The sequence below is a fragment of the Tachyglossus aculeatus genome, unplaced genomic scaffold, assembly GCF_015852505.1.
Source record: "Tachyglossus aculeatus isolate mTacAcu1 unplaced genomic scaffold, mTacAcu1.pri scaffold_12_arrow_ctg1, whole genome shotgun sequence".
Lineage (NCBI taxonomy): Eukaryota > Metazoa > Chordata > Mammalia > Monotremata > Tachyglossidae > Tachyglossus > Tachyglossus aculeatus.
Genome location: NW_024044858.1, coordinates 815,354 through 825,457, shown reverse-complemented (window position 1 = coordinate 825,457; position 10,104 = coordinate 815,354). Strand labels below are relative to the sequence as shown.

General features: G+C 49.0%; 1 protein-coding gene across 2 annotated transcripts; it reads left to right on the top strand.

Annotated features, from left to right (window-relative positions):
- Positions 1-3,331: 3,331 nt before the first annotated feature.
- Positions 3,332-9,052, top strand: CCDC107 (coiled-coil domain containing 107). Of its 2 annotated transcripts, XM_038742524.1 has the most exons (7): positions 3,332-3,437; positions 3,536-3,636; positions 6,176-6,239; positions 6,529-6,619; positions 6,747-6,850; positions 8,585-8,716; positions 8,839-9,052. In XM_038742524.1, the coding sequence occupies exons 1-7, from the start codon at positions 3,332-3,334 to the stop codon at positions 8,928-8,930; spliced, it is 690 nt and encodes a 229-aa protein (XP_038598452.1). In that variant the 3' UTR covers positions 8,931-9,052. The 2 variants fall into 2 exon arrangements, with proteins under 2 accessions (XP_038598452.1, XP_038598453.1); XM_038742525.1 differs by having other exon boundaries at positions 8,585-9,052.
- The last annotated feature ends 1,052 nt before the right edge of the window (positions 9,053-10,104 follow it).

The window sequence follows — 10,104 nt, the reverse complement described above, 5'->3', positions numbered from 1 at the left end:
CAATAAATACGATTGAACGAATAAGCGCTCGATAAATACACTTGAATGAATGAATGAGTAAGTGCTCAATAAATACACTTAAATGAATGCATGAATGAGTAAGTGCTCAATAAATTTGAATGAATGAATGAGTAAGCGCTCAATAAATATGCTTGAATGAATAAGTGTTCAATAAATACGATTGAATGAAGGAATAAGCGCTCAATAAATATGATTGAATGAATAAGTGCTCAATAAATACAATTGAATGAAGGAATGAGTAAGTGCTCAAAAAATACGATTGAATGAATAAGTGCTGAATAAATACGCTTGAATGAATGAATGAGTAAGCGCTCGATCAATACGCTTGAATGACTGAGTAAGCACTCGATAAATACGCTTGAATGAATGAACGAATGAGTAAGCGCTCAATAAATACACTTGGATGAATGAATAAGCGCTCAATAAAGAATGAGTAAGTGCTCAGTAAATACGCTTGAATGAATGAACGAATAAGCGCTCGATCAATACGATTGAACGAATGACTAAGCGCTCGATCAATATGCTTGAATGACTGAATGAGTAAGCGCTCGATAAATACGCTGGAATGAATGAACGAATGAGGAAGCGCTCAATAAATACGCTTAGATGAATGAATAAGCGCTCAATAAAGAATAAGTGCTCAGTAAATACGCTTGAATGAATGAACGAATGAGTAAGCGCTCAATAAATGCGATTGAACGAATAAGCGCTCGATCAATACGCTTGAATGACTGAATGAGTAAGCGCCGAATAAATACGCTTGAATGAATGAATGAGTAAGCGCTCGATAAATACGATTGAATGAATGAATAAGCGCTCATTAAATACGCTTGAATGACTGAATAAGTAAGCGCTCAATAAATACAATTGAACGAATAAGCGCTCGATCAATACGCTTGAATGACTGAATGAGTAAGCGCTCAATAAATACGATTGAATAAGTGCTTGATCAATACGCTTGAATGACTGAATGAGTAAGCGCTCGATAAATACGCTTGACTGAATGAATAAGCGCTCGATCAATACGATTGAACGAATGAGTAAGCGCTCGATCAATACGCTTGAATGACTGAATGAGTAAGCGCTCGATAAATACGCTTGAATGAGTAAGCGCTCGATCAATACGCTTGAATGACTGAATGAGTAAGCGCTCGATCAATACGCTTGAATGAATGAATGAGTAAGCGCTCGATCAATACGATTGAACGAATAAGTGCTCGATCAATACGCTTGAATGACTGAATGAGTAAGCGCTCAATAAATACGCTTGGATGAACGAATGAGTAAGTGCTCAATAAATACGATTGAATGAAGGAATGAATGAGTAAGCACTCAATAAATACGATTGAATGAAGGAATGAATGAGTAAGCACTCAATAAATACGACTGAACGAATGAGAAAGTGCTCGATCAAGACGCTTGAATGAATAAGTGCTGAATAAATACGCTTGAATGAATAAGCGCTCAATAAATACGGCTGAATGAATGAATGAGTAAGCGCTCAATAAATACGCTTGGATGAATGAATGAGTAAGCGCTGAATAAATACGCTTGAACGAGTGAGTAAGCGCTCAATAAATACGGCTGAATGAATGAGTAAGCGCTCGATCAATACGCTTGAACGAATGAGTAAGCGCTCGATCAATACGCTTGAATGACTGAATGAGTAAGCGCTCAATAAATACGCTTGAATGAACGAATGAGTAAGCGTTCAATAAATACGCTTGGATGAACGAATGAGTAAGCGCTCAATAAATACGCTTGGATGAATGAATGAGTAAGCGCTCAATAAAGAATAAGTGCTCAGTAAATACGCTTGAATGAATGAACGAATGAGTAAGCGCTCAATAAATACGATTGAACGAATGATTAAGCGCTCGATCAATACGCTTGAATGACTGAATGAGTAAGCACCGAATAAATACGCTTGAATGAATGAATGAGTAAGCGCTCGATAAATACGATTGAATGACTGAATGAGTAAGCGCTCGATAAATACGATTGAATGAATGAATGAGTAAGCGCTCGATAAATACGATTGAACGAATGAGTAAGCGCTCATTAAATACGCTTGAATGACTGAATGAGTAAGCGCTCAATAAATACAATTGAACGAATAAGCGCTCGATCAATACGCTTGAATGACTGAATGAGTAAGCGCTCAATAAATACGATTGAATGAGTAAGCGCTCGATCAATACGCTTGAATGACTGAATGAGTAAGCGCTCGATAAATACGCTTGACTGAATGAATAAGCGCTCGATCAATACGATTGAACGAATGAGTAAGCGCTCGATCAATACGCTTGAATGACTGAATGAGTAAGCGCTCGATCAATACGCTTGAATGAATGAATGAGTAAGCGCTCGATCAATACGATTGAACGAATAAGTGCTCGATCAATACGCTTGAATGACTGAATGAGTAAGCGCTCAATAAATACGCTTGAATGAACGAACGAATGAGTAAGCGCTCAATAAATACGCTTGGATGAATGAATGAGTAAGCGCTCAATAAATAGGATTGAATGGATGAACGAATGAGTAAGCGCTCAATAAATACGATTGAATGAAGGAATGAATAAGCACTCAATAAATACGATTGAACGAATGAGAAAGTGCTCGATCAAGACGCTTGAATGAATAAGTGCTGAATAAATACGCTTGAATGAATAAGCGCTCAATAAATACGGCTGAATGAATGAATGAGTAAGCGCTCAATAAATACGCTTGGATGAATGAATGAGTAAGCGCTGAATCAATACGCTTGAACGAGTGAGTAAGCGATCAATAAATACGGCTGAATGAATGAGGAAGCGCTCGATCAATACGCTTGAACGAATGAGTAAGCGCTCGATCAATACGCTTGAATGACTGAATGAGTAAGCGCTCAATAAATACGCTTGAATGAACGAATGAGTAAGCGCTCAATAAATACGCTTGGATGAATGAATGAGTAAGCGCTCAATAAAGCATAAGTGCTCAGTAAATACGCTTGAATGAATGAACGAATGAGGAAGCGCTCGATCAGCACGCTTGAATGACCGAATGAGTAAATGAATGAATGAGGAAGCGCTCGATAAATACGATTAAACGAATGAATGAGTAAGGGCTGAATCAATACGCTTGCTGAATGAATGAGTGGGTGAGTGAGTGAATGAATGAATGACCAAGTACCGCTGTGACTCGCGTGATTAATCCCAGTCATTGCGGCCGTTCCGCTTGCTGATTGGCGGGAGCGGGGGCTGGAGGGGCGGGCCCCGATTGGCCCTTCCGGTTTCCGGGGGTCGCCCACCCCCCTCCCGTCGCCATGGCGACGCCCGGTCCCGGGGGGCTGCTCCTCTGGGCCTCCGCGGGGCTGCTCCTGGCGGGCCCCGGGGGCGGCAGCGACCCCGGCCTGGCCCCCCTGCGCCCAGGTACCGCCCCCCCCGTTTCCCCTCCCCGTCCCCCCGGTGACCCCGTGACCCCTGACCCCTGACCCCCGACCTTGCCCGCCCCGGTCCTGTCCCCGCAGGTGCGACCGGGCGTCGGGGGCCCGGCTGGGGGGCCCCGGCCCTGGGACCGCTGTCCGCCCTGCTGGCTCTGACCTTTGCCCTCCTCTACAGGTGGCTCCAGGTGCGTGGGCCTTAAGGGGGGGAGGCATGGGCGGGGGGCCCATTCATTCATTCATTCATGCATGCATTCATTCAATCGTATTTATTGAGCGCTTACTATGTGCAGAGCACCGGACTGAGCGCCTGGGAAGGACGAGTTGGCCCCATAGAGAGCCAGTCCCCCACCCAACAAGGGGGCTCACAGCTTAGCATTTGTAGACTGTGAGCCCCCTTGTTGGGTGGGGACTGTCTCTAGTCATTCATTCAGTCGTATTTATTGAGCGCTTACTATGTGCAGAGCACTGGACTAAGCGCCTGGGAAGGACAAGTTGGCCCCATAGAGAGACAGTCCCCCACCCAACAAGGGGGCTCACAGCTTAGCATTTGTAGACTGTGAGCCCCCTTGTTGGGTGGGGACTGTCTCTGTCCCTAGTCATTCATTCGTTCAGTCTGTCTGTATCTGTCTCTAGTCATTCATTCATTCAGTCGTATTTATTGAGCGCTTACTATGTGCAGAGCACTGGGCTGAGCGCTTGGGAAGGACAAGTTGGCCCCATAGAGAGACAGTCCCCCACCCAACAAGGGGACTCACAGCTTAGCAGTTGTAGACTGTGAGCCCCCTTGTTGGGTGGGGACTGTCTCTGTCCCTAGTCATTCATTCGTTCAGTCTGTCTGTATCTGTCTCTAGTCATTCATTCATTCAGTCGTATTTATTGAGCGCTTACTATGTGCAGAGCACTGGACTGAGCGCCTGGGAAGGACAAGTTGGCCCCATAGAGAGACAGTCCCCCACCCAACAAGGGGGCTCACAGCTTAGCAGTTGTAGACTGTGAGCCCCCTTGTTGGGTGGGGACTGTCTCTAGTCATTCATTCAATCGTATTTATTGAGCGCTTACTATGTGCAGAGCACTGGACTAAGCGCTTGGGAAGGACAGGTTGGCCCCATAGACAGTCCCCCACCGAACACGGGGGCTCACAGCTTAGCAGTTGTAGACTGTGAGCCCCCTTGTTGGGTGGGGACTGTCTCTGTCCCTAGTCATTCATTCGTTCAGTCTGTCTGTATCTGTCTCTAGTCATTCATTCATTCAGTCGTATTTATTGAGCGCTTACTATGTGCAGAGCACTGGACTAAGCGCTTGGGAAGGACAAGTTGGCCCCATAGAGAGACAGTCCCCCACCCAACAAGGGGGCTCACAGCTTAGCAGTTGTAGACTGTGAGCCCCCTTGTTGGGTGGGGACTGTCTCTAGTCATTCATTCAATCGTATTTATTGAGCGCTTACTATGTGCAGAGCACTGGACTAAGCGCTTGGGAAGGACAGGTTGGCCCCATAGACAGTCCCCCATCGAACACGGGGGCTCACAGCTTAGCAGTTGTAGACTGTGAGCCCCCTTGTTGGGTGGGGACTGTCTCTGTCCCTAGTCATTCATTCGTTCAGTCTGTCTGTATCTGTCTCTAGTCATTCATTCATTCAGTCGTATTTATTGAGCGCTTACTATGTGCAGAGCACTGGACTAAGCGCTTGGGAAGGACAAGTTGGCCCCATAGAGAGACAGTCCTCACCCAACAAGGGGGCTCACAGTGTTGTAGTTCTAGACTGTGAGCCCCCTCCCTTGTTGGTTGGGGACTGTCTCTGTCTGTCTCTAGTCATTCATTCAACCGTATTTATTGAGCGCTTACTATGTGCAGAGCACTGGACTAAGCGCTTGGGAAGTACAAGTTGGCAACAGATAATAAAACGGTCCCTACCCGACAGTGGGGTCACAGTGTAGCAGTTCTAGACTGTGAGCCCCCTTGTTGGGTGGGGACTGTCTCTATCTGTCTCTAGTCCGGTGCTCTGCACGCTGTGAGCGCTCAGTAAACACGCAAATGTACAACTTGTACTTCCCAAGCACTTAGTACAGGGTTGTGCACACAGTAAGCGCCCAATATTCATTCATTCATTCAATCGTATCTATTGAGCGCTTACCATGTGCAGAGCACTGGACTAAGCGCTTGGGAAGTCCAAGTTGGCAACATATAGAGACGGTCCCTACCCAACAGTGGGCTCACAGTCTAGAAGGGGGAGACAGACAACAAGACAAAACATTCATTCATTCAATTGTATTTATTGAGCACTTACTGAGTGCAGAGCACTGTGCTAAGCGCTTGGGAAGTACAAGTTGGCAACGTATAGAGACGGTCCCTACCCAACAGCGGGCTCACAGTCTAGAAGGGGGGAGACAGAGAACAAAACAAAACATATTAACAAAATAGAATAAATATGTACAAATAGAATAGAGTAATAAATACATACAAACATATAGACATATAGGCAGGTGGTGTGGGGAGGGGAAGGAGGTAAGGCTGGGGGGATGGGGAGGAGGGGGCTCAGTCTGGGAAGGCCTGCTGGAGGAGGTGAGCTCTCAGTAGGGCTTTGAAGGGAGGAAGAGAGGGCGGCAAGCGGTGAGCGCTCAATAAACACGCAAATGTACAACTTGTACTTCCCCAGCGCTTAGTACAGCGCTGTGCACACAGTAAGCGCCCAATAAATACGATTGACTGAATTGGCCTTCCTGGCAGGGGCAGTCCAGCACCGAAGTGCTCCCTGAGAAAAAGCCTAAGGAAGGCGAGGCTTCCCAGACAGGTAGGGAAGGGCGGGCCCTGCGGGGCCCGTGGGGAGGTTGGCACCGGGCAGCCCAGTCCTGGGGGGTTGGGGTGATTGAGCGTGGCTTGGGGGGCAGCGGTCATGGGTTCAAATCCCGGCTCCGTGTGCTTGGGCGAGTCACTCGGCTTCCCTGGGCCTCAGTGGCCTCGTCTGCAAAAGGGGGATCACCTTGCATCTTCCCCGGCGCTTGGGACAGCGCGCTAGTAAGGGCTCGGCAAATGCCATTATTATCGTTATTCTCTATTTTTCCGCTTCCCAACTCCCACAGAGCTGCAGCTGGCAGAGCTGGAGCAGCAGCTGGTGCTTACGGAAAGACTGCTGAGCGGCCTCCTGACCCAGCTCGACCCTCTGTCGGACCGGTGAGGGGCGGAGCGTGGCGGGAGGAAGGGTCCGGGGTCCGAAACGCTCACCTCGGGGGGGAAATCGGGGCGAGGGGGCGGCTCACGCCTCCCCGGGGAGGGCTGCTGAGCGGGCCTGTCCCCCCAGCCTGGACGCCCTGGCCGGAGCCCAGCAGGCGGAGATGGCCGCGCGGCTCCGATCGCTTCGTCGGCTGCTGGACGGCAGAGCGGACAGCGTCGCGACCCCCCCCGGTATGAACCCCCCGGGCCGCTCGCTCTCCTTCCCCACCCCAACAGCTGCTTCTGGGTTCGAATCACCTCCCCCCAGGTGGGGTTGGAGATGAGCCACAATTTCCACCCTCTGCCTCGTGCGGGGTGATGCGCTTTTTCGAACAGGGAAGATCGCAGCCTCTTTGAATGTGATAATAACAATCGTGATATCTGTTAAGAGCTTACCCTATCTGATGCACTCTTCTATACACCGGGGCAGAAAGCCGTCGTGATGTCCAATTTGTACTTCCCAAGCGCTTAGTACAGTGCTCTGCACATAGTAAGCGCTCAGTAAATACGATTGATGATGATGATGATGATGTCCGTCTCCCCCCCCTTCTAGACGGGGAGCCCGTTGTGGGCGGGGATCGTCTCTATGTGTTGCCAAATTGTACTTTCCAGGCACACAGTAAGTGCTCAGTGAATACGATCGAATGAATGAATGTCAGGCACAGTCCCTGTTCCACTTGGGGGAACAGGGATTGATACTCACCTGTATATATGTATATATACTCACCTGTATATATGTTTGTACATATTTATTACTCTATTTTACTTGTACATATTTATTCTATTTTATTTTGTTAATATGTTTTGTTTTGTTGTCTGTCTCCCCCTTCTAGACTGTGAGCCCGCTGTTGGGTAGGGACTGTCTCTATATGTTGCCAACTTGTACTTCCCAAGAGCTTAGTACAGTGCTCTGCACACAGTAGGCGCTCAATAATTACGATTGAATGAATGAATGAATTCCCCATTTTACAGGGGAGGAGACTGAGGCACAGGGACGTGAAGCGTCCTGCCCAGGGTCACACGGTGTGAGCTCCACGTGGAACTGGGGACTGTTGCTTGCATCCACTCCACCGCTTAGTGCAGTGCCCGGCACGTAGAAAACGCTTAACAAATACTCCTAAACGTGGCTCAGCGGAAAGAGCCCGGGCTTTGGAGTCAGAGGTCAGGGGTTCGAATCCCGGCTCCGCCACTTGTCAGCTGTGTGACTTTGGGCAAGTCACTTCACTTCTCTGGGCCGCAGTTACCTCATCTGTAAAATGGGGATTAAGACTGTGACTCCCCCCCCCGCCATGGGACAACCTGATCACCTTGTAACCTCCCCAGCGCTTTGCGCATAGTAAGCGCTTAATAAATGCCCTCGTTAGCATCAAGAAAAGAAAAAGTCGTGGTGGCAGGATTCGAACTCGAGTCCTCTGACCCTTTCCACTAAGCCATGCTGCTCCACGCGTAATATTTTTCAAACAGGGGACCATCATCATCATCATCAATCGTATTTATTGAGTGCTTACTATGTGCAGAGCACTGTACTAAGCGCTTGGGAAGTACAAATTGGCAACATATAGAGACAGTCCCTACCCAACAGTGGGCTCACAGTCTAGAAGGGGGAGACAGAGAACAAAACCAAACATACTAACAAAATAAAATAAATAGAATAGCTATGTACAAGTAAAATAAATAAATAGAGTAATAAATATGTGCAAACATATATACAGGTGATATACATATATAAAGGACGAGTGGTCTTTTAGACTGTGAGCCCACTATTGGGTTGGGACTGTCTGTATATGTTGCCAACCTGTACTTCCCAAGCGCTTAGTACAGTGCTCTGCACGCAGTAAGCGCTCAATAAATACGATCGATGAATGAGTGTGGTGGGGCGGGTGAAAGCGGAGCCCGAAGTTCCCCTGTCCCGGTTTCTCCGTGCAGCCTGGAGCGGCCCTCCCGCGGAGCAGCTGACCGTCGGCGGAGGAACCCGGGCTTGGAGTTCGGAAGAGGAAGGAGCTGAGATGGCTTGGGCTCCGGATTCTGGCGGGACGGAGGCGGGGGTGGAAGCTGGAGGTAGAGAATTGGCTTCGGGACCAAGGCCGGAACCGGGAGACTGGGGATTGAGGAGGAGGAGGAGGAAGAGGAAGAGGGAGGCCTAAACCCACCCGGCATCCCGTTCATTCTTGCTCTCCCAGGAGGAGGCTGGGCAGGGTCTGTTCCTTCAACTCGGAGGAGACTCCCACTTGGAAGAGGAGCCGCATGGCAGTGCCTCTCCAGCTGGGCGTGACTCCATCAGGGCAGGAACCGGATCCGGTCTCTCCTCCGTCTCCCCACGCCTTAGAAGGTGGGCAGAGGGGCTGAAGGGCACCTCGATTCGTAAACGGAAAAATAAAGCCCATTTGAACTAGAGGTCCCGCTCCTCCCGCGTGAAACGGACACCGAGTGGCAAAGCTAGCTGTAATTCCCAGCCGTAAGGAGAAGCGGCGTGGCTCATTGGAAAGAGTCCGAGGTCGTGGGTTCAAATCCTGGCTCCGCCGATTGTCAGCTGTGTGCCTTTGGGCGAGTCACTTCACTTCTCTGGGCCTCAGTTACCTCATCTGGAAAACGGGGGCGAAGACTGTGAGCCCCAAGTGGGACAACCTCATCACCTTGTATCCTCCCCAGCGCTTAGAACAGTGCTTTGCACATAGTAAGCGCTTAACAAATGCCGTCATTATTATTATTATTATTATTAATTCCCGCAAGTCCAGATTATTGCTCAGACAAGGGGGAAAAGGAGGAAGTAGAGATCGGCAAAATGAGCGCCCGGCTTCTACGTTTCCCGATCTTCCCCGTGGGTCCGGGAGATGGTGGGTGGGGAAGGAAGCAGGTGGTCCGTTTTTTCGGTCCCGGAATCATTCGGGATTTTTATTGGGTGCTTACCGTGTGCAGAGTACTACACTGAGCCCTGGGGAGAGTAGAGTACGACAGAGTAGGTATGGACAAGGCGCTTACAGACTAGACGGGGAGACAGACGTTAAAATGGGCACAGTAGCCTCTGTCAGCTCTGGCTGAGAGGAAAATGAGTCACTTCAGTTTGAGGGAAGAAGCCGGGGAACCCACTAGAGAAGTGGGTGGGATGTAATCCAGCTTCTGATATTAATAATTACAGTATTTGCAAAGCGCTTACTATGTGTCAGGCATTGTACCAAGAGCTGGGATGGATACAAGCAAATCAGGTGTCCCACGTAGGGTGTCCCTTTTACAGACGAGGTAACTGAGGCACGGAGCAGTGAAGCGACTTGCCCGAGGTCACACGGTAGACAAGCGGCAGAGCTGGGATTAGAACCCAGGTCCTTCGAACCCCCAAGCCTATGCTCTGTCCACGAGGCCAGGCTGTTTGGGCTGATTCCTCTAGGTCAGTTGACATGAGGAACAGCTTTTCGGAGAGGTAGGAGGGAACAGTTTAGTTGATGAAGATT

Excerpts from the sequence above, each read along its gene's own strand:
- CCDC107 (XM_038742524.1), top strand. The coding sequence starts at position 3,332 with ATGGCGACGCCCGGTCCCGGGGGGCTGCTCCTCTGGGCCTCCGCGGGG. Across the intron at positions 3,438-3,535 it reads CCTGGCCCCCCTGCGCCCAG|GTGCGACCGGGCGTCGGGGG; the intron begins GTACCGCCCCCC and ends CTGTCCCCGCAG. Across the intron at positions 6,240-6,528 it reads AGGCGAGGCTTCCCAGACAG|AGCTGCAGCTGGCAGAGCTG; the intron begins GTAGGGAAGGGC and ends CAACTCCCACAG.